This window comes from Danio aesculapii, chromosome 14, assembly GCF_903798145.1.
Source record: "Danio aesculapii chromosome 14, fDanAes4.1, whole genome shotgun sequence".
NCBI classification, from domain to species: domain Eukaryota; kingdom Metazoa; phylum Chordata; class Actinopteri; order Cypriniformes; family Danionidae; genus Danio; species Danio aesculapii.
This window is the reverse complement of record NC_079448.1, coordinates 50,318,743-50,344,189: the sequence shown is the minus strand read 5'-3', so window position 1 is coordinate 50,344,189 and position 25,447 is coordinate 50,318,743. Positions and strand designations below refer to the sequence as shown.

At 38.7% G+C, this 25,447-nt stretch overlaps 1 protein-coding gene across 1 annotated transcript in view; it reads left to right on the top strand.

Annotated features, from left to right (window-relative positions):
• rxfp1 (relaxin family peptide receptor 1) overlaps positions 1 to 25,447 on the top strand; it is a 155,469-nt gene that overhangs the window by 2,236 nt on the left and 127,786 nt on the right. Inside the window, exon 2 of the mRNA XM_056472208.1 lies at positions 17,685 to 17,834. Within this exon, the coding sequence (XP_056328183.1) occupies positions 17,685 to 17,834 (150 nt within the window). The remainder of the gene's footprint in view (positions 1 to 17,684; positions 17,835 to 25,447) is intronic.

The following is a 25,447-nucleotide window of genomic DNA, read 5'->3' as shown; positions in this document are numbered from 1 at the left end:
AATCCCCCCTTCCACCTCTACTCCTCCACCTTTCCCTTAATAGCGCAGCACAGTTGCCCAGTGGTTTGCACTGTTGCCTCACAGCAAGAACGTCACTGGTTCAAATCCTTAACAGGCCGGTTGGCATTTCTGTGTGGGGTTTACATGTTCTTCCTGTGCTTGTGTGGGGATCCCCAGGGTTGTCTGGTTTCCTCCCACAGTCCAGAAACATTTGTCATAAGTGAATTGATTAATCTAAATTAGCACTATAGTCGAGCTCTAAACCAGCTGTATACCTCTACATCGCAAATTGTAAGCTGTCATCAGCTCTAAACAAAGGGGAGACCTACGTTTCTCAAGACCTACCTGAGATCAAACTCCCCTCTCGCACTGCAAACGGAAGGGAGCCCCAGGCTTAAGGATCTTATGAGCTCAGGGCTCTCTCCCGGGACAGCATGCCAAACTCACTTTATATTCAATCATCAGCTAAGTGTGAACTCTTGAAATTGAAACTTTGAAATGAATTCATTAATCAAATAATAATTTTTTTCTAATTAAATTACATTGAAACTGTGATCAAATTAAAACTGTACACTGTTAATACAGCAAGCTTTTAAATGAATTTTGTGCCAACCCTGATTAAACTGCCTATGCTAGAAATATACAATAGCTTTAATGCTTGTCAGCTATACCTATTTAAAGCCAAGAAAACAGTGATCTAAATTATACAAATGAATAATGTTTCACAAAAACCGATTAGACAGAATGAGAAACTTTCTGAACATTAAAAAAATTTACATAGTGAGTTTTATATTGAAGGAATAGTCACATATATGGCTGTTTCTCCCAGGAGGGTCTAAGTGGGAATATGTAGTAGGGCTGCTCGATTATGGAGAAAAACATAATCACAATTTTTTTGGTCATAATTGTAATCACAATTATTCAAAACCATAAACAGTTAAAGTCTAAATTATTCACCCTCCTGTGAATTAAAAAAAAATTCCCAAATAATGTTTAATAGAGCAATGATTTTTTCACGGTATTTCCTATATTTTTCTTCTGAAAAAAAGTCTTATTTGTTTTATTTTGGCTAGAATACAATCAGGTTTAAATATTTTTTAAATATCAATAGACTCCTTAAGCAATATATATTTTTGATTGTCTGCAAAAGAAACTAGTGCTATACAATGACTTGCCTAATTACCCTAACCTGCCTAATTAACCTACTTAAGCCTTTAAATGTCACTTTAAGCTGAATACTAGCTTGAAAGTCTTGAAAATATCTTGAAAAATTACTAGTAAAATATTTCTGTCATCATAGCAAAGATAAAAGAAATCAGTTTTTAGAAATGCGTTATTAAATCTATCATGTTTAGAAATGTGTTAAAATAAAAATCTTTCCGTTAAACAGAAATTGGTCGCTAATAATTCAGGAGGGCTAATAATTCTTACTTTAACTGTATATACACAGTTATTTTCCTCCCTGTAAATAAGGAAAGGAAAATAAATACAATAGAATGAAAATATGAAGCAAACTGTGCTTTAACCATCTTCACTGAGAAAAAAAACTTTAATTATAGCTACAAAAGTCCTTCAGTCAAGAGCAGTGAGGGATTTTCTCCTTTTGTTGTTTGATTAATGACAAAAAGAGCAGGAATATTGTGCGCTGTCACTCTAAGAGCAGTACGGATCTGTTTTATGGTTTCACTTTACATGTCTTTTGATTCCCAACTATTTGGAATGAGGGTTAATATAAGTAATAACACGCGTTTTAACACCATTTTGACCAGTAAATCGCTCACATTAAGATGACTTTAGATGTGTGTGCTCTACTCGTCTCTGAGGCTGAGCGTGCGCACACACAACAGCAAGCGAACTCTTTAGTGCTTTTAAAAACATGAATGATTCGAATGTTCATCAATGAATGATGCGCATCCTGTGCTGCAAAAGTTACATTACAGTACATGCTTTTAGTAACATTCACGTAAAACTGAGCTTTGCAGAGCAACAAATGTGTACAGCGGAAAGGGGCGGTATATGATGCAATAATCGTTATCTTGATTAATGTTTTGTCATAATCGTTAGAAGCCGAAATCGAAACTGAATTTCGATTCATTGCACAGCCCTAATATGTAGTGTGAATATCATCACTCTAGCTAAGGGGTTTTCAAACTGTGAAGCCAGCACCTATTAAGGGGGGGCGCGAGAATTTGAGGCGTGGACTTAAGTAAATTGTGATGACGTTTTTTTTATGCGTTCACTAGAGTGAATCTGATTAATGCTAGCTCCACATCTAACCTAGCACTTGTAGAGTTAATGCATTAGAGTAAACTATACACAAATAAAATGGACCGGGTGCTTTTTAAAATGAATGAAGGTGAATGAAAGTAAAACCGTCTGACAAAAAATGTTCCCTTCTAAATCAAAACCAGGATCTTTAACTTACTTTGAAGACACTACTGACTACTCTTACATGGACACCTGTAATCTAGTTATTTGCCTTAATAGACAAAAATATAATTAAGCTGTTAATGTGAAGTGCTTTTTGAATGTTGCTTCCCCAGGATATCAGCGTTTCCTGCAGAGTTTCACGTAATTTTAGGTGACTTTAACTGTAGTTCGGCAGTTTCACATTCACTCATGAACATTTAATTCATGCCCTGTGACAAACTGGGGTGTTAGACGCAAATAAGGAGTAAGTACTGGTGGAAAAAACACCTGCATTTCGCGATTTGTGTCTGCGGTCCTTTACTGACAGCCGTGTGTGTGGATGTTGTCAGAAAAATTGTCAAAGTCCTACATGACGGTAATAGTTTGATTGCGGTGTTTACTTCAATAATGCCACTAATATATGCATACTCCACATCTCAATTCCATTTCTATTTAGTTCAGTTATGACTTTAGTCGGATTAAGGTCATCAAAAATTACATGGTGAATCTTAATGAAAGTATTTTCTTAATTGTATTAAAATCTATTAAAGTATTGGTGTCCATGTAAACATACTCAATGTTCGACTCAACCACACCGTCAGGGCTTTGCGAACTTGGCTTCATGAAACAGCAATTTCTGTATGTACATACATTAAAAGCAAGGATGCTATGGCTCACACATATTGACTGTAAGATGATTTACCATTAGTTTGGGGGGAGGCGTGTGTCCTAAAAGGTTGAAAACTTCTGCTCTAGCTCATTCCTGAATGGAGGAATTAGTCTTGTTGCAACTGCCCCATGTTGCAACCGTCCCCACTCTCCCCTACTATAGCCCGTGTGAGTGTGAGAGAGAGATGGTCCAGCCAACGGTCACCATCAGGAAAGCAGCTGAATAAACACAATAATAGCATTTTAATTAAAATCTAAGCAGTGAAAAAATGTTGAGTTTAAAGTTGAAGTGTCACAGGATAGGAAATGTGATATACTCAGTATAAAAACAATTGAAGTCAATTGAAATTCCTCACAGATAGAAAAAAACCTATGTGTTTTTGAATACCAAGGGTGCTTTTACATCATAGATTTAAGATAGGAATCAATAATGTATCATTAATATTGTGTATTGATCTCCAGTTTGAGGTTATAGTGTGAGATTTTTCATAAGAGGTACTCGAATGCAGATAAACTCCATTTCTTAATCCGAGCACCACTTGATATGGCTCCAATGAAATCCATGTCCTCACAGAAATGGATTTTTAATGCATGGGTAAATAGTGAAATTAATGGAGCAAAAGAAATAGGTTATGCGTTTGAGTGGTTTGCACAAAGAACTGATAAACTTATTAGTTTAACTAGAAACCAACACAGAATTCTACTGATGGATAATATAATCAGACCACTACTAAAAGGGTTTTGCCATAGATCTATACACTAGATATCGCATACGGACCCTGAGCATGTGTCAATACCGCTGCCACATGTGTACAGGGCTTCCAGGACAAATGTTATTCAACTGCACTAGTCAAGACTAAAGCCAATCTGAAGATGCTGGACTTTTGCGCTGCGTACAGGTGTAGTAGTGAGCAAACAAAGCATAAAGGCAGAACATTTCATAGGTAAGATTTCGTTTTATATGTTTTTGTTTCGAACTTGTGCTCAACAAGTGTTATTGATGATAATACAGTCACTTACTGCACTGTCTATAAGGCAAAGTAGCACCAACTTCACTAAATTCTAGGCTTATGCTAGTTTTGTTGAATAAAATCAGCAAACAAAGTAAATGAAATATGACAACATGATGCTGCGGTGCCAGAAACCTGTATTACTGTCGGCTAAGTGAAGTAACGGCTAGTTTTTGAAGAAACTTTTAACAGTGCCTGCGCCTCAATGTGCATACTGTCCACCCTAAATCATTGAATATTACAGATGTTATATACCATTTAGATCAGAAATGTGGATATGCACATGTATGCAGGGATATCGATAGTTTACACGCATCGTTCATAACGGAGATTCATTCACAAACAAATCGCTCCCTCCATTAGAATTAGAAATGAAAGCGGGAGGGGGGGGGGGGGGGGGGGGGGTTTCAGCACACGGATTAGATCAAATTTAACAGGGAGGGAGGATCATACATCTACAATGCACACATACACACATTTTTTGTCTGCAATGCCCGTGTGGTCACTTATCAATCGATGTAGAAAAGTGATGTAAAATTATAATTTTTGTAATTAAAAGTATATTTGCATACTGACCACCAGGAAAACTATCAATCATAGATATATGTGGATATATTTACATATCTCTGGCTCTGGATGGCCAGTCCTCCACTAAACCTTCATGGCCCCACATTCGTTTCAAAGGAGCGCTACCCTGTACTAAAATGGCGGCTCTATTGATGATTCAATAGACAACAACAGCATAGGCGACATCTAATGCAAATATCTATGAGGTTTTGACTAAGAGAAGAGTTTATTTTGTTGGAAATATCTTTATTAGATGCAGTACAAGATAAAGTTTCTTCAGACAGACGCTATAGCTAATGTTGCGTCCCAGGACGTATTTATTTTTGGTTTGTATTTCCTTTCTTTCTTTGCCCTACTCTAGTAGGAGATAATGACATCTCCTGTTGCCAAAGATGAACCGCTCACTGATTGGAGGATGAGAAGAGCAGTGGACATTTAAGCAGCATGTCTCCTCCAGAACAGTGTGCGTGCGTGCGTGCGTGCGTGCGTGCGTGCGTGCGTGCGTGTGTGTGTGTGTGTGTGTGTGTGTGTGTGTGTGTGGAGGCTCTTTTGTGAAGCTTTACATTTTTTATTCTTTAAAGGGTCATGAAACCTCTCTCTTTTGGTTCAAGTCTACCTCAGAATTTAAAAAAAGCATCATTATGGGCATGGAGCACCGCAAGCAGGAGTGGGCATAGCAGGGGAAAAAAAGGGGAGTGAACAACTGTCAGTTGGCTCTCAAAATGAGACACAAACTTCGAGGAGACCCTTATAAAAAATTACTGCAGTTTTTTTTTAAAGAATACTGTAGTTTTTTTTAAAGGAATGCTCCAGTTTTAGTTAACTACTGAATAGTGCAGTTTTTGGACATGAAAAAACTGTGATTTAAATATATTGCAGTATATTGGATAAGGAATTAGTCTTGTTGGATAAGAGGATAAGAAAATTCCGCTATTTATAATAATGAGAAATCGACACGTCATCACTCTACTAGCAGAGTCGCGCTTCGTCACTGATTTTGATCCCGGCCCGAAGATGAAATTGGCTGACAAAAGCTCAAAGTTATCTAGTTTTCCCCACAATTAAAGCTTATTTCAGTTTAGATTTTAAAAAAAAAGCTTATGTAGTTGTGCCACACAAGGTAAACAAAGTGTTGTAAATAAAAATGTTCATTTATATTTAGTCAATCAAACTGTTGCTGGTAGTCAAGACTTACTACAATATATACTGCAATACAACTGAAGTACTACAATACAACCAACTGCAGTAAAACTACTGCAATTCTACTACAGTAGAACTTTAGTACAACTGCTGCAATAGTACTGAAGTGATACTACTACTATAATGCAGTAAAACTCCTCCAATGGTACTGAAGTACTACAACTACTTCTACAATACAATATGGTTTCAACAATTAAGTTTTCTTTGCATCAGTATTGCACTTTTCAACTACAGATATACATCTACAATACTGCAATACATAATAAAATTGTAATACTTCTGTACCTAAGTGCAATAAATTATATAACATATCACTATATTGCCCCTCTCAGTATATTTAATGTTACTTCAGTTGTACTGCAGATTTCACTGCTGTTGAACTTTATTGCATGGTAGTTAAACTGTGTTTATACCTCATTATACTGCAATTTTGCATTTGTATTGAATAACCCTTGTGTCACCGTACCTTGCGTTCTTGCTCTCTTCTCCTACCATGCTTTACAGACTACCTCTTTCTACCTGTTTTTATTTGCAGTCACAGGAGCACCAGTCATTTCTGCTAATTCTTTCCACCTGCCTGTTATTCCCTTTCCCCCCTATTTATAGCACGTCATTTCCCTTCATGTTTGTCAGTATGTTGTCATTTGTGTGTCTGTGCGAAGCACTCCGTTACTCACCTTGTGTTTGTGTCCAGGACTGCCACTGAGCGAGCATCCCGTTGTTCTGGGTTTTGTTCCTGACGCACCCTCAGCGTTCACCCAACTGGGTTAATTTGGTTTTGTACTTTCCTTGAGACTCGCTCCTTAAATAAAGACATTATTTCTTCTGCATTTGAGTTCACCTCTTCATTGTCCGTGACAGGAACATACTGACCAACATGGACTCAGCAGAAGACGCTGATATTCGCCGAGCGCTCGCCCAACAAGGCGCTTTGCTGGGGCGACAACAGGAGGAAATCGCGGCCTCCCACCAGGCGTTCGCAGAGGTGTCCCAACAACTGGCTGCGCTCGCCGAGCGCCTTAATCAGCTGCAGCTTGCCCTCTCGAATCCTCCAGCAGCTCTCCCTAATCCTCCAGCGGCTCTTCCGGATCCTCCAGCGGCTGCAGCGTCGGAACAGGCGATAACCTCTTCACGACAGGCAGAACCTCGACTCAACCCACCCGCCGCTTACTCTGGTGAGCCCGACACTTGTCGATCTTTTTTGTCCCAGTGTTCCCTCACCTTCTCGCTCCAGCCATCTTGCTTCCCCACAGAGACTTCCAAGGTTGCCTTTACTATAACTCTCTTGATTGGCCGGGCCAGAGAATGGGGCACGGCGATGTGGGACAACAAGAACGAATGCTGTACATCATTTAAAGCTTTCTCCGACGAACTCAAGAAAGTGTTCGACCGTTCCCCGCTGCAGACTGAGAATGCGAGAGCACTAGCGGCACTTCAACAGGCGGACCGATCAGTGGCGGATTATTCCATTGAATTCCGCACCCTGGCGGCGAACAGCGGCTGGAATGCCAAGGCTCAATGGGACCACTTCCTTCACGGCTTGGCGGAGTACGTTAAGGACGAGATCTTCTCGCTCGAGCTGCCATCCAGTCTCGATGGACTCGTCGATCTCGCCATCCGGGTCGACAACCGGCTCGCGCTCAGGGCGCGTCATCGCAGAGGCGGAGTCAACGAGTGTTCAGCTAGGAACACCGGCGCGCTGGATGTTCTCGTGGCACAACACCCCGAGTTTTCGGAGGAGGAGCCGATGCAAGTCGGAAGAGCTCGTTTGTCGGCGACGGAGCGACGCTTCCGCATTTCTAACCGTCTCTGCCTTTACTGCGGGGAGGCGGGGCATCAGGTGGCCTCGTGCCCTATCAGAGAGCGGCGTAAGCCATCTAAGGGCGGATTAACGGTGAGCACCGCGAACACACGTGCACTGCCTGGGGGTCGGGCGTCACTCCAGGCCTGGTTAAATATTAAGGGGTTTGTTAAGCAGGTGTCTGCCCTTATTGATTCCGGTGCTGAAGGGGACTTTATGGACTTAGACTTGGCTAAACGACTGGGGATTGCTATGGTCGCTCTGGATAACCCCATTTAAGCCAAAACTCTTTGTGGCTCTCACCTAGCTGTGATAACCCACTGCACTATTCCCCTCACACTCACACTGTCAGGCAATCACGTGGAGCAGTTACAGTTTCTCCTCATTCACTCTCCCACGGCCCCCTTAGTGTTGGGTCACACCTGGCTAGTCAAGCACAACCCTCATATTGATTGGGCTCTCAGCTCTGTATCTTCTTGGAGTCCCTATTGTTTGTCTCAATGTCTTGGCTCTGCATGTTCTCCCCTTTCTTCTCGTTCTATGTTACAGGAGGAGGTGAGCGTGACTGGCGTACCTGTCGTTTACCATGATTTGAGAGCGGTATTTAGTAAGTCCCGGGCTTCATCGCTTCCTCCGCACCGCCCGTACGACTGTGCTATCGACCTATTACCTGGCACTTCTCCACCTAGGGGGCGTCTATACTCTCTGACTAGACCCGAGAGGGAGGCCATGGAGAAGTACATCCACGATTCTCTAGCAGCAGGTATTATACGTCCTTCTTCCTCTCCAGCTGGGGCCGGGTTCTTTTTTGTGGAGAAAAAGGATGGATCTCTGCGCCCCTGCATTGATTATCGGGGGTTGAATGACATCACGGTAAAGAACCGTTATCCATTGCCACTGATGTCATCAGCCTTCGATCTCCTGCAGGGGGCAACCATCTTTACCAAATTAGATCTCCGCAACGCCTATCACCTAGTTCGGATTAGGCAGGGGGACGAATGGAAGACCGCCTTTAACACCCCCACTGGTCATTTCGAGTATCTTGTTATGCCTTTTGGGCTCTCCAATTCACCGGCGGTCTTCCAGGCACTCGTCAATGACGTGCTCCGGGACATGGTCAATAATTTTGTGTTCGTCTATCTTGATGACATTCTGATTTTTTCCCAGAATGAACAGGAGCATGTCCAGCACGTCAGGCGGGTGCTTCAGCGGCTGCTGGAGAATCGTTTATTCGCCAAGGTGGAGAAGTGTGACTTCCATACACAGTCGGTTTCGTTCCTGGGGTTTGTTCTGTCGCCTGACGGATTGCGAATGGATCCTGCCAAGGTAAAAGCAGTTGCGGATTGGCCCACCCCAGACAGTCGCAAGGCGGTCCAGCGGTTTCTGGGGTTTGCCAATTTTTACAGGCGATTCATACGCAATTTTAGCCAGGTTGCTCTACCTCTGATAAATCTCACCTCCATCCACAAACGATTTGAGTGGTCCCCTCAGGCCCAAACTGCCTTCTCTGAATTAAAGAGGCGCTTTATTTCCGCACCTATTTTGGTCAATCCAGACCCGTCCCGTCAGTTTGTGGTGGAGGTTGATGCATCAGAGGTGGGGGTAGGGGCCATTTTGTCCCAACGGTCACCGTCTGACGACAGAATACACCCTTGTGCCTTCTTTTCCCACCGACTAACCCCTTCGGAACGAAACTATGACATCGGGAACAGGGAGTTACTGGCTGTCAGGTTGGCGTTGGGTGAGTGGCGTCACTGGCTTGAAGGATCGGGGGTTCCTTTCGTAGTCTGGACCGACCATAAGAATTTAGAATACATCAGATCTGCCAAACGACTTAATTCTCGTCAGGCTCGTTGGGCATTATTCTTTGGCCGGTTTGATTTCCACATCTCCTATCGCCCGGGGTCCAAGAACGGTAAAGCAGACGCCCTGTCACGTCTTAGTGAGGTTGAGCCCAAACCCACCTCTCCGGCTGCTGTTCTGCCACCCGAACGTGTGGTGGCAGGGGTAGCCTGGGGGGTGGAGTCTGTGGTTCTTAGAGCACTCCGCACCATCGTTACGCCCACTAAGTGCCCTAGTAACTTGCTATACGTGCCTGAGTCGGTCCGGACCAAGGTGTTACAATGGGGTCACTCATCCGAGCTAGCCTGCCACCCAGGAGTAGATCGCACCATTGGGTTAATTAAGCAACGGTTCTGGTGGCCCTCGTTAGTACGGGACACTCGTGAGTTTGTGTTGGCTTGTCCGGTCTGTGCGGTGGCTAAGAGTTCTAATCGACCCCCAGCAGGGCTTCTCCGGCCACTGCCTGTCCCTTCGCGACCCTGGTCACACATAGCGATGGACTTTGTCACGGGATTACCCCCATCCAGTGGCAACACTGTAGTCCTCACTGTGGTGGACAGATTCTCGAAGGCGGCACACTTTATTCCCCTCCCCAAATTACCTTCAGCGAGGGAGACAGCTGCCATTGTTGTAGACCACGTCTTCCGTATTCATGGCCTCCCGGTTGACGTGGTTTCAGACAGGGGTCCCCAATTTGTGTCCAGGTTTTGGGCAGAATTCTGCCGACAGCTGGGGGCGACTGCTAGCCTTTCTTCCGGGTACCACCCACAGACCAACGGCCAGGCCGAACGAACTAATCAGGACCTGGAAAGGGTCCTGCGTTGTGTGGCGTCAGGGGAACCGTCATCTTGGAGTTCCAGGTTAACCATGGTCGAATACGCATATAACTCCCTCCCCGTTTCATCTACTGGGTTGTCTCCCTTCCAGTGCTGCCTAGGCTACCAGCCCCCTCTATTCCCTTCCCAAGAACCTGATGCCGTTGTTCCCTCCGTGCATTCGTTCATTAAAAGATGCCTCCAGACATGGAGAATCGCCAGAAAGGCCCTCATCCGCACTGGCGAGAGGAACAAGGCTTCTGCGGACCGCCACCGTTCCGTGCCCCCTCTTTACATGTGTGGCCAGAAAGTTTGGTTGTCAGCCAAAGACATTCCCCTTAGACTTCCCTCACGTAAATTGGGACCCAAATTCATCGGACCTTTTCCCATTATTAAGGTGCTCAGTCCAGTGTCGGTTCGACTCAAATTAAGCCCTCAGTTTAGAAACATTCACCCGGTCTTTCATGTATCTAAGATCAAACCTGTTCTTCGCTCCCCCCTGCAGCCCTTAACCTCTGCTCCTCCGCCTCCCAGACTGGTTGAGGGTGCACTTACATACACTGTGCGCCGTCTCCTGGATGTGAGGAGGAGAGGTAGAGGCTATCAGTATCTGGTAGACTGGAAGGGGTATGGTCCGGAGGAAAGATGTTGGATCCCAGCTCGGGATATTCTGGACCGCTCTCTCATTAACCAGTTTCATCAGGTCCATGGTGAATCTTCAGGGAACGCCAGGGGGCGTTCTTGAGTGGAGGGGTACTGTCACCGTACCTTGCGTTCTTGCTCTCTTCTCCTACCATGCTTTACAGACTACCTCTTTCTACCTGTTTTTATTTGCAGTCACAGGAGCACCAGTCATTTCTGCTAATTCTTTCCACCTGCCTGTTATTCCCTTTTCCCCCTATTTATAGCACGTCATTTCCCTTCATGTTTGTCAGTATGTTGTCATTTGTGTGTCTGTGCGAAGCACTCCGTTACTCACCTTGTGTTTGTGTCCAGGACTGCCACTGAGCGAGCATCCCGTTGTTCTGGGTTTTGTTCCTGACGCACCCTCAGCGTTCACCCAACTGGGTTAATTTGGTTTTGTACTTTCCTTGAGACTCGCTCCTTAAATAAAGACATTATTTCTTCTGCATTTGAGTTCACCTCTTCATTGTCCGTGACACCTTGGAACGCACGTGCAGTACAGTTCTTACCACACCACTGGCATATTAGACTACAGCAGCACAAGTGCAGTAAAGACGAAGTTGACTTGTTTTTACTTCAGTTTACTGTTGAACTTTATTGTACTGTATTTGAACTGTGTTTATTCTTTATTGTATTGCAGATTTGCAATTGTGCTTAATTTTATTGCAGTTATACTTCTTTGTACTGCTCTTGTACTGCAGTTTTACTTCAGTTTACTGCAGTTTTTTGTAAGAGGACCCATGATTTTACAGTTTACAAAGTTAAAATGCAAAGAAATAAACAGTAAGTAGTTTAATGCCCTGCTACATATGTTAGTCGTAATATTATATATACAAAACCACAATTTGTTATATCATTATAAAGATAATCATGTTTATTCACCTTATTCTCCGCGTACAAGCGGGCGCAGCCATTTCAGTAATTTTGGCTCGAGACTTCCGGTGTCATTCACTTCCATTAATTTTTAGACGTTATAAACGGCACGTTTTAGTGCTTGATGTTGCAAACTAATGTTTTCTTATTATATTATTCTACTTTGTCTGTATAGTCATGCAAACACTTGTTTGTAGAGCAAGTAGTTTGACCATTTTCGTTTATTATTCCTTTTTTTTTTCTTCCATAGGCAACTGAATCTAAAGTTCTAAAACAATCGCAAAAACGAGCGCATTTCCACATTAAAGAATAAAGTCAGTATAAACACTATATATGAGGAGGACTTCTCCTCCTGAATCCCCAGGTCTGAATGCAGACACAGTGGATAGCAGTACAGGAGGTATCTTGCCCTGTCTATTCCAACCATTAACCCTGCCAGTAATCTGTATGATTTTAAACATAGGCGAACAGCAGCACGGATATAGGTGATGTGTCTGAATGGTGCCGAATTCAACTGATAAAAGACAAAAAGTCCGCCATTCTTCAATTCTCGCACAACTCTCCTGACAAAAATGGTTGCTGCAAACTAACAACTTTGCTGTATTGGTGCTGACAGCATCACAGGAAAAACATGCAACAGCTCCGCGGATCATAGAAACAAACACATACGACCCATAAATTAAAAAAAGTTACCGTCTGTTATTTTACGGTAAATGTCTGTAATTTAACGGTCATTACTTTACTTTTTTTTCCGGCACCCTACCTTAAAAAATGTTTATCACAGTGTAATTGTCCCTTTTAATTTCATTGTTTTCTTAAAAATGCCATGCTTAAGACTGTTAATGGTTGGTGATTATTTAAAAAAGCGTTTTCTCAAATTAAAAATGTATTTAGACATATTTTGTTATCAATATGTGTGTATAGCTACAGAACACCAACCCCCCGATATCATCCCCCATTAATTTTTTTTACAATTCGACCACTGGTTACAGTGACAATTTGTTTTAAACTTTTTAAAAGTTGAATAAGCATATTAAAGCTGACCTCTGTTTCAAAGCTTATTATTTGCTACTAATACAAATTGCATATGGTTCTTTAAAAAATCATTAAAAAAATGCTTTTGTGGGAAATTTATTATGCATGCACTGTAAAAAAATACTGGGTTTCAGACACAATTAATTAAGTTAACTTAATTGTTTTTTATCAACAAATTTAAGTTGATTCAGCATAAAACAATTACGTTGTCCCAAAAAACCTTAAGAATTGTGTTCAATGTAAAAAAATGCTTGGTTCCACACAATTCCTTCATGTCGTCTCAACACTAATCTATTAAGTTAACTTAATTATTTTAGGAAATTTAAGTGAATTGAATATAAAACAATTAATTTGACTCAAAAGAAACACAAGAATTGTGTCGTTTCAGCTCATTTTAAATGAGTAGTTTGAACAAGCACCAATGAACGTTGTTTCATTCATTCATTTTCCTTTAGCCTAGTCTCTACTTCAGAGGTCGCCACAGTGGAATGAACCACTAACTATTCCAGCATATGTTTTTCACAGCGGATGCACTTCGAACTGCAACCCAGTATTAGGAAACACCCATATACACTTATTCACACTCATACACTGAAAAAAATTACTCAAAGATGATTCCTTGGATTTACTCAATTTTTTTTACGTTAAGTGGTTGTAAACAATTTATTTGGGATGAATTTAAACAAACAAATTAAGTCGAACATTGCTCAATTTAATTTATTTGTTTAAGTTCAACACAAATAAATTGTTTGCAACAGTTTCGCATGCAACACTTTTTTCAGTGTACACTACGGCCAATTTAGTTTATTCAGTTCACCTATATCGCATTCTTTAGACTGTGAGGGAAACCGGAGCACCCGGAGCAGGCTCTTAGCCAGGGGGGGTTTGGGTGGTTCGAAAGTCCCACCCCCTTACTGACAAAGTCTAGAATTTGGCCCCTATATAAGCTCATTTGTCTCATTTCTGACACTATGCCATCATAAATTGTGAAAACAACCGATAGAAGAAGACTAACACAAATTCAATAATATATTTAAAAAATAAGTATTTTTTCATATGTCTTTGCTTGAAAATGTTTATTTAGAATTGTAATCTCCTTACATTATTTATAAAACTAATAAATTAATGCACATCTGTAAATAAACACACATTTTTGTAAACATAAAATAGTATGGTTAGCACAAAAACAAAAATGTAAGAAATATTTTCGTTGCATCAAAAAATGTGGTAATGATAACCTCAGACAAGGTAATCCAGCAAAAATTGGTGCTTAAATTGATATAAAAATGCATTTGAACCTCATGATTTAATAGAATATGAGGCGAATAACTGCAAAGAGGTCCACTTTTTGAGAAAAAAGAACCATCCATTTTAATAAGCTGGAACATGCAATCTCCACACAGAAATGCCAACTGACCCAGTCGGTACTCGAACCAGTGACCTCCTTGCTGAGAGGCGACAGTGCTAACCACCAAGCCACCATACCCCTGTGTTGTTTGAACTCATTTTAAATAAGTAGTTTAAACCAGCAGCGTGCTGAGCTGATTCATCTGTGACGCAAGTGTGTATTTCATCTTATTTCTAACTTTTCACCAAGATCCTTTTCAAGCATATTTAATTTCTCTGTGTCGCATAAACTCAGCCTAGACCTTTGCTGCTTTACTCCAATTCAGAAAATAAATAAAGAAATATAAAAAGCTAGCTTGTGACAAATAGCTCTGTACAATCTGCCCCCGAGGTTTAGCTACACTATGGCAATTCTTCATGTTGACACGCATCTACTTCTGTCGGGCTGTTTGTTCATATATCTATAGGTTGCCTTGAGAAGGACTCGTAGTCCTTTGAGTCATACAGAAAGGTATTAATGAAGCGCCGAGAGAAGAACAGATTTTATCAGTCACAAGAAAAGTAGCAGTGCAGCATAAGAGCTTTGAAAGTGGTCATATTTCATGCATTAAAAAAAAAATTGAAGAGATTTTTTATTATGACTTTAGATAAAACTCGATGAGGGGAAAACATGCAAAAATTACTATACGATTTGATGTATACAGTATGTCTTATTCATTAGCTTTATCATGCTTGCATTGTGTTTTAACGTAGGGCTGAGCGATATTGCAAAACAATTATCATGATATCATGTTTTATAACATTCGATATTGATAATTATTGAATATTTTTAACAATCTATTTACTGATAATAGTATTTTTTTGTTATTTAACTACTTGATTTTAATTTACCAACATATAGTAAATAGATTTATTGTCAAAAACAAAAATATTTCAGTTGTTCTGTCATAGGTTAGTGTTTTTTATGTATTGTATTTTATATTGTAGTGTATTGAATTGGGTGTTCTTTTTTTTTTGTTTGTTTTTTCCTTCTGTATTTTGTTGTAGTTTTATAAAAAGCAAAAAGCACATAAATAAACGTTTAAAAACATATCTGATCTCTTTATAATAAAATAAACATAAGTGTTAAAGTGACTCTTAAACTGGATAATTAAAATGTTACAAAGTGTGTGCAATGGTGAAGCGTAAATGCTGAACAATCAAAGCAAACTAATAATGGTACAGTAAACCTCAAACTCTGTCAACAAAACAAATTACGATAATCAAATCTGAGCTTTCAAGTAAAGCAACCAGCCATCATTCTTCAAATACATACACCAACAAATTGAGAAGTTGAATGACTACCTGACCTCTATGCTAAAAACTCTTTCAGTTGGGGAGCTAGTGGTGGGATGCACAAGAAAAGAAACCAAAAAGCCACTCTGGCGACATCCTTGCATATTTTTTTATTTACAATCCCCTCATTTTCGCATGTGTTGTTATTCTGACCTGAAGTGACAATTGCGAGCATGTGGTTTCCTTTGCTATTTTCTATTGCGTCTCTCGTAACAGCAAAGCCCTCTGAGTAAAATTTACTCAGTTCAGAGTGTATTTGGTCCCTTTCTAAATTAAGTTAAAGTTACTCAGCAGCAGAGTTAAAGTTATTGAGACAATGAAAGGATTAAATAAGTGATGATTGAGCACAGATGATGAACGCCTTCTGTTAATAAGCTGAAACTTAAAACTACAACTGACAACAGCAGAAGCAACAGTTTCACTTATTACTACCGCCAGACAGAATCTGCGGACATTTTTTGCTATTTCTGCTGAGAATTTGGTAAAATATCTACGGATTAATGCAGAATTATTTTTGAAGTACCATAACTATAAACTTAATGGGCCCCATCATACACTCGGCACAATAAGGCAACTCGGGAGGGCGGGGGATGGGGGGGGGGGTTAGTTTATTCAAGACTATTTGCTTTTGTATAATGTTATCATTATTAGCAGCATTATTTATTATATGCATATTTATATTAGTTTTATTAAAAACAAGCTTAGATTTGTCCACCTGTCAGGTTTTGGACCATATGGGGCATGGTGTTTGTTTGGATATAACTCAGTTTTTTGACCACACTTCGTTATTATTGTTCATTTATTCCTTTGCTGGAAATTAGAACTGAATTTAGAAATAGTTTTAAAACAAATATTTGAGCTTAACAAACGAAATAAATTTTGTAGGATGTGGATGTCTGTGCGTACAACACCTTTGCTTATCCACAGAAGAGTGAAAGTAAAGGCCGATTGGAGGAGGATCATTCTTTATCCTCTCGCTGCAGATGCTGTTTAACTGTTTTCTCGCTAGTAAAGTGTTCGGTTTTTCCACTTACAAAGTCCGCCATGTAAACAGCAAATGCCATGGTGTGACGCAACTGACTCTTAAAGGGAATGGGAGATAAGACTCTGATTGGTTTATTCATAAAATACACCTATAACACATTAAGAGAATAAGCTCAACCCTGTTAGACCATGCGCCACGCTGCAGAGCGTATTTTTCTGTCCTTATAATAGCAGAAGTGGATTCGGACACCCTCTTAATGCTTTTGCGCCCTGCACTTCAGACTTTGCACCTAGATCTGTAAAATAGAGTCCAATATATGAAATAAACACCTTTTTAGACTTTTATTTAAGGTTTACAATGCAAATCCAATTAGAACCACTAGATTGGGAAACAAAGCAAGTCTCTCATATAATATATCTACTAAGACAGAAAATATTACTTTACAAACTGTATTGTAAATAAATCATATAAACATTTTCACATCAGTCAATATTATTACTGAAATTAATTTAAAAACTGAATAAACATTAATTTGCACACATTTACACAAATAAATAGACTCAATGATGGGCGAAAAATCTGCAGATTTCTGCATGCACAGTTTCCCAGATTCCGTATGGGCCTAAATGTCACATCCATAACGCTGGAATTGCTCGTAAAATAAAAAAGTAAACTGGATTTAAATTAATTGTGTGAAATCTGACTTTTTAAGCATGTTAAAACTAACCCTCTGTCTGTTACAAACTTGCCCTGCAGTTTGGGTAAAATAGTACCTCCTGGCACTTTTGGCAATACTGCACAGAAACCATACGTTCAGCGATCACACAATCAGTGGTCATTTGTAGGAGAGGCTTGTGTGTTGTTGGTAAAATGGTTTGTCTAACCCCATTACTTTGTTTATTATTTGGGCAAAACCAAAAAGAGTTACTTTAAGTCCCGCTCTCCCCTACTCAGTATTTTAAAAAGTGTTTAATGCAGAACTTTTATTTAGTGTTGTTATGAAACACTGTTCTTTTTGGACAAAATACTTCTAGGAAGCAGACAAATGCAACCTGTGGCTGAAAGGATAATGCTTAATTACTTTCTCCTGTCTGTGTTTTTCTTTTCTGAAGTGGTGCTGACCATGTTTAATGTATCAGAGGATCAGCCCTACTGCCCGCTGGGATATTTCCCCTGTGGAAACCTCAGCACCTGCCTTCCTCAAGTGCTGCACTGCAACGGCGTAGATGACTGTGGAAATCAGGCAGACGAGGAAAACTGTGGTCAGTTCAGATTCACTTCTGTCTCTCTCATGTGCAAACCTATGTGTGCTCGATTTTCTTTTTCAAATATTTCCCAAATGATGTTTAACAGAGCAAGGAATTTTTCACAGTATTTCCTATAATATTGTTTCTTCTGGAGAAAGTCCTATTTATTTTATTTCAGCTAGAATAAAAGCAGTTTTTAATTGTTTTAAAACCATTTTAAGGTCAATATTATTAGCCCCCTTAAACAATATTTTTTTGGATTGTTTACAGAACAAACCATCGTTATACAATACCTTTTAAGCTTTTCACTCATTATAGTACACGTGCTGCTGATGATGTGACAATAAAAGTGATTTGATTTGCTTAATTACCCTAACTTAACCCTAATTGACCTAGTAAAGCTTTGAAATGTCACTTTAGGCTGAATACTAGTATCTTGAAAAATATCTAGTCAAATATAATGTGCTGTCATCATGGCAAAGAGAAAAGAAATCAGTTATTAGAATAGTTTTAATAACTCATTTCTGTTTAGAAATATGTAAAAAAAATCTTCGGTATACTTTATAATAACTACTCACTATGAATCATTTATTAAGCATTAGCAAATAGCTAATTCATGAAGTATTAACTCTACATTAATAAACGTTAGTAACAGTTTATAACTGTTGATACAAATGCGCTATTTTTGACTTATAAGCACTTATTAATTATTGTATTTTCATACTTTGTTAATGATTAAAGTATTTAAAAACTGCGTATTTAAGAATAGTTGGTATTTTAAGATCAATCAGAAGACATAAGTAAATGATTAATAAACTATATAAATTAACATTTATATATCTATTTTGGGGCGACACAGTGCGCAGAGTAGCGCTGTCGCCTCACAGTAAGAAGATCGCTGGTTTGAGCCTCGGCTGGGTCAGATGGCATTTCTGTGTGGAGTTTGCATGTTCTCCCCATGTTGGCGTGGGTTTCCTCTGGGTGCTCCAGTTTCCCCCACAGTCCAAAGACATGCGCTATAGGTGAAATGGGTAGGCTAAATTGTCCGTAATGTATGAGTGCGATTGAGTGTGTATGGATGTTTTCCAGTGATGGGTTGCAGCTGGAGGGGCAGTCGCTGCATAAAACATATCCTGGATAAGTTGGCGGTTCATTCTGCTGTGACGACCCCTGAATAATAAAGGGACTAAGCCAAAAAGAAAATGAATAAATGTTGATTTGGATAGTTTATTAATCATTTACTAACTCATTATGAATGATTCTAAAAGCCACGAACTATTCTTAAATACGAATGATTTGTAAATAATGCATTGCTGAATTTAGTAATGAACAATTAATAAGTAATAAAGTATGAAAATACAATCATTAAACACATTAAATATATGCTTACAAATCAAGAATATAGCGTTTATAGCTGTATTTATAAAATGCTTATTAACGTCTAATGATGTAGAGTTAATGCTTAACAGATCATGAATGAACTATTTGCTAATTCTTAATAAATGATTTATAGTGTGTAGTTATTATAAAGTGTTACCAAATCTTCTTTCCTTTATGCAGAAATTGGGGGGAAATTATACAGGGGGGCTATTATATAGGGGGGCTATCATTCTGACTGGATGTATGTGCTAAATATGGTTAAAGTAACAATTATTAGCCTGGGGAAAGCAAGCAACGATGAACGAATAAGAAATACGCAACCTTCCTTGACGAGAGCAAGATGCGTCATGTAAAAATAAAAACATAACCCATTATAATTAGCAAATACCTGCTCTATTTCTGAATGGATTAGAATTTTTATTCATGTGTTTATAGCAGCACTGGAGCTTTTTAAGTGTCACTCAGCTTGTCCTTGTTTAACTATTTCAGATTGACTGTCAGGCTTTGAGTTAGTGCCTTTTTAGTCTCTCTCTCTTTCTCTCTTTGTGCAGGTGAAATAGTTACTGTACTCTATAGTGGCAAGTGATCGACTCAAAGGAGTTCATTCAGATACAGTGATTCTTTGAGAAAGTGGTTCAGTAAAGCGGATTTATTCAGTAAAGGCAGTTTTCTGTTTTCATCAGAGACCTTCAGCGGATTTGTTTGGAATTTAATATCCAATGCAATGCACTTGTATATAAGCAATATCTTATAATTAAGGTTGAAAGGCCACTTAACTCTTAACGCCATGTTTGACTGATTTTTGAAGGAGTGTCGCAGTAATCACAGGAATAAATTATACAGGAGAAACCACAGGAATTAATTTAATGTTTACATGTTTGGAGTGCAAATGGGTATGTGTTAAATTAAAACTATAGTTCGCAACGTTTTATTGCACTAAATAAATGCAGACTTGGACAGCAGATTAAGCATCTTTAAGAAACATTAAAATGTCTTGCTAATCCCAAAATTTGAAAAGCAGCTGAACAAATGAAAACAGTGTACTGTACATTAATATTTGATTTGGTAGTTTTTTGCATGCAAAAAAAGATCCTGATAAACTGATAGAAAAAATATTTTTAGGCATTTTGAATTACAAGGACTTCAGCTAAGTCCTCTTAAACCACCATAATAGTATGTATGCATGTACAGTATGCATGTACACTAACTGACAAATGTCTTTTCGTCTATCCAAGTTTTAGGAAGTTAATAATCACTTGACTTCTAGTTGATGATTTGGTATCAGAAGTGGCTTATATGAAAGGCAAAGGCCTCTAGATTACGTTTATTTTACCAAAATAAAATATGATCATGCCTTGATTTTTAATTATTTCTTGAGGACAGTAAGGTCTGACTTTGCTTAAACAAAAGTCTTGTCACTGAACAGAAATAATGTCCAGTATAGAGTATGTGGTCATGCTGCAGTGGAAACAGAATGAATATCATGTCTGACTCCATCATGAGCTTGGAGGACTGCATCCATACATCTCTGCAATGACTCAAATCACTGATTAATAAAGTCATCTGGAATGGCAAAGAAAGCGTTCCTGCAGGACTCCCAGAGTTCATCAAGATTCTTTGGATTCATCTTCAATGCCTCCTCCATCTTACCCCAGTCATGCTCAATAATGTTCATGTCTGGTGACTGGACTGGCCAATCCTGGAGCACCTTGACCTTCTTTCCTTTCAGGAATTTTGATGTGGAGGCTGAAGTATGAGAAGGAGCGCTATCCTGCTGAAGAATTTGCCCTCTCCTGTGGTTTGTAATGTAATGGGCAGCACAAATGTCTTGATACCTCAGGCTGTTGATGTTTCCATCCACTCTGCAGATCTCTCGCACGCCCCAGTACTGAATGTAAGCCCAAACCATGATTTTTCCTTCACCAAACTTGACTGATTTTGTGAAAATCTTGGGTCCATGCGGGTTCCAATAGGTCTTCTGCAGTATTTGTGATGATTGGGATGCAGTTCAACAGATGATTCATTAGAAAAATCCACCTTCTGCCACTTTTCCAAATGATCAATTAGAAGTCAAGTTATTATTTGTTGCTCGTGCAATTGGGATTGATGACAAGACTTTTGTCAGGTAGTGCTCAAGATAAATTAGTTCACCCCTCACAAATCTATCTTTTAAATTAATATTTTCTATAGGAAGCTCAACAATAATATATACATTAGATTAGCCAAAACGGGAGCTAATCTAACAAATTACTTAGGATGAGAGTCCAAAAAAAGTAAAGCCAAATTTATATGTTAAGGAAAAATATTAAATAAATTTTAAAAGTCAAGAAAAACAAAAATATATATACTATTTTGTAGTTTGTAATTTATTTTTTAATATTTTGCATGAATTTCAAATGTATTACCTTTCTATTTCTAGTTTGGTGACTAAAATATTATTTTAATAAATATATCTGTTTAATAAATCTGCTTTCTTCAAATGCACCAAAATATATTACTTCTGTTTACGGAGAAATGGATAAAAGCATTCGTTTTTTCAAAATGAGGTGTACTCATTTATGCTGAGCACTAAGTATGTGTGTATATCATTTTGCATTTATATATATATATATATATATATATATATATATATATATATATATATATATATATATATATATATATATATATATATATATATATATATATATATATCTATCTATAAATATAGATACATCTCAATAAAATTTTTAGCAAAACTCTATTTATAATTAATACTATACTAATACTGTACTTAATTTAAGTTTTTATTTTTAAATATTTTTTTAAGTTAGTATGTTAGTATGTAAACAACTAGGGTCTGCTTGTTTTGATGGATTATTTTAAATATGTGGTCAGGAAATAACTAATTAGAATTAGTTTTTGATGGGGAAAGTAAAAAAAATTCTGGTCATTAAAAATTAAGCGTTAAACTCTATATAAGTCTAAAATTTAATTCCTAAAGATCTTAAAAAGGTCTAAAAAAATGTCTTAAATTTGACTTGGTGAAACCTGCAGAAACCCTGTAGCCAAAACATACTGTAACAGTTCAAAAACGAGTACACTCAAATTTATGCAGAAAAACCCCTCACATAAATGCCAACTGACCCAGCCGAGGCTCGAACCAGCAACCTTCTTGCTGTGGGGCGATTGTGCTACCCACTGCGCTACCATGACGCAGCCCCTGAATATTTTTTAAGATAAAATAAATAAATAAATAAATAAATCGACAGATATTTTCAGTATTTTATCAATACAGAGATGAAATTTGTCCTTTTTGTATCTCATCTTTTCATTGTGGTGCTTTTAGTTATTTGGGCTTTATTTTTCCTTCAGATTCTCTGTTCTCCATTCTGACCTTGAAGAACAACCACACGTCACTTTAAACTTGTGTCCACTGCTGCATACTGTAATACACAGTCAGTCAAATGAAAGCACAAAAATCAGCAATTTGCATCTGTACAAATTGTCATATTTAATTTACAATCTCATCCATCTCTCTGAAGCTGAAAGCCTTGCAGTTAAACAAAGCCCGGTTTATAATCAGGCTCCAGTTCTAAACCCCAAATTATTTTTTTTTCCCCTAAAGAAGATTTTCCACTAATAGTCTCAAAGGTATCAGCTACTAATCAGGACCTAATTAAGTAGTAATTAAGTTGTCAGATTCAAATAGCATTCCTTCACTTGTTAACAATGATCAGCTAATAATTTATCCTTTAAACAGACAAAACCCACAGCGATGATGAGACATTGTGTAAATCTCTGATCATTTCCTATTGATTCTCCAGTAAGCATTGACTCAAGTGCATTATGGCGGCTCTAGAGGTTATTAGAGTTTTGATAATGTCATACTTGTCAAAAACAGCTTTCTAGCGACGTCTGTCACAGCGACTGTATCAAACTCAATCTCAAGTGTCAACATTCGGACCCTACAGCGATGGCCACATCGTTTAACCTTGTCTTACTTACTTTTGCACAACAGAGAACAGGGGGAGATTAAAAGCCCTCATGTCGACACCAGACTGTAAAAGGTCAGGGAGAAGGGAAATGTCACATTGTACATAATATCTTAAGACATTTACTTAGCCTGTGTGTGTTGAGTCGAGCAGAACAGTATAGATGGGAACTGAGAGATCTCCTAATGCTTTTCCAAATCCCTGAGATTGGTACTCTAAAGCGTTTGATATTCCACTTCCACCTTGCTTTTATTTCTCCGCTTGTCGTAACTGAGTTGTCAAAGCCTTTTTTCAGGTTCAGAAAGGTCACTGTCTTGCAGTATACCGCAGTAAACGGTAATGTCAGGGTTCTTCCAAAGAAGCAGGAGGAAAAAAAACAATCATGATTCGCAAAATAAACAAATAACATGTTTTCTTTTCATTTTACAAACAAGAAAAACCAAAATAAACACTTAAATGTCACACAAAAATAAGTTAAACTAAGTGAATGAAAGAAAAATAGATATTATTTTGAGGTACGGGTGTTCAAAAGTCCCCCATCCAACATAAAATAAACAAAAACAGCTACAAAACAAAACCCAGTGTTAGATTAGATTAGATTCAATTTATTGTCATCACACATGTACAAGTACAAGGCAACGAAATGCAGTGCTTATATTAGCGGGACTGCACCACTTACGCCCCATTGACACACGGCGTCAGCGTCAACGCTTCTCCTTCACTTTGAATGGGTGATGTCAGACATTGCCGAACTGCATTGTGAATCCATCTGCGCTGCTTCAGTGGCATTGCTTGCTGCAGAAGTTGGGAAATTCTCAACTTTTCAAGCACCAACAGAAGCATCAGCCAATCAGGTTGCTTCATGCAAATACCCCAGCTCAGACAGTAGCCGATTGCGGACTAATTTCATTGGCTGACACTGCTATGACGATCGCGTCAGCCCCAACTTCAGACACGCCCTCGGTCAAGCGCTGAGGCTTAAGCCCCGTGTGAATCGGGTGTTAGACATTACAAAGAGGTCATTCACACACAAATACAAACAAATAAATAAACCTAAATTCATTATTCATTTAAAAAATATTAAAAAAATTTTATTTATGCATCAAATTTACATACACATCAAGAATTGAATTCTTGCTTGCGGTTATATGTAGGGATATCCAAAATAACTGATTAACCGTTAACCAAAAGGGTGCGTTTGTAACCGATTAATGGTATCAGTTACACGATTAAAAAATATTATTTTATATATTTTTAAAGTTTGGCTGCATAAGGGGCCGATCAGAGTGGACTTGCTTGTTGCGTTAAGAGCTGTATCTTTTAAATGGTTTACTATTAGCCGCGATTGTTTTACACGCTGCTTATACGCCATGCGCGCCTCGCATTTTGCTGTTGCGCTGTATGTGCGCTCGAGCGGAAAAAGCATGTTACCTTAGTCTCGTCTTTTTCATTCTTCAACCAAATGAAAGCAGAGGGGGGTCTCCTTTGAGGTGACAGCAGTGTTTGTGTTGTCAAGATGGCTACAGCGAACTTTTAATGGGGAGAGACTTGTGGTCGCTGTTTCAAGTCATCCAGAGCTGTATGACTTTACAAATCGTGAATATCATAATGGTATTAAAAATGTAAATTATAACAACATTGACAGCAACACTCGCGCACAAAATGGCTCAGCTGATTCAGTCGTTTCCTAGTGACATAAAAAAGAGCACCGCGCTCTTTGAATTGGATGAACTAAATGGGCATAGTGCATGAGTGTGTGTGTGAATGAGAGAGTGTATGAGTGTTTCGCAGTACTGGGTTGCGGCTGGAAAGGCATCCGCTGTGTTAAAAAGATATGCTGTAATAGTTGGGAGTTCATTCCGCTGTGGTGACCCCTTGATAAATAAGGGACTAAGCCGAAGGAAAATGAATAAATGAATGTTTTACTTTGTGTTTTCTAGTAGAATATGTGAACAAAATAAGATTTTTTTGAAGAATGTTGGAAACTGACTTCCATAGAGAAGATTTTTAATCATAATAGTTTTAATAACTCATTTCTAATAACTGATTTATTTTATCTTTGCTATGATGACAGTAAATAATATTTTACCAGCTATTTTTAAGACACTTCTATACAGCTTAAAGTGACATTTAAAGGCTTAACTAGGTTAATTAGGTTAACTAGGCAGGTTAGGGTAATTAGGCAAGTTATTGAATAATGATGGTTTGTTCTGTAGACTATCGGAAAAAAAAAATTAGCTTAAATTAGCTTAAACCATTGACCTTAAAATGGTT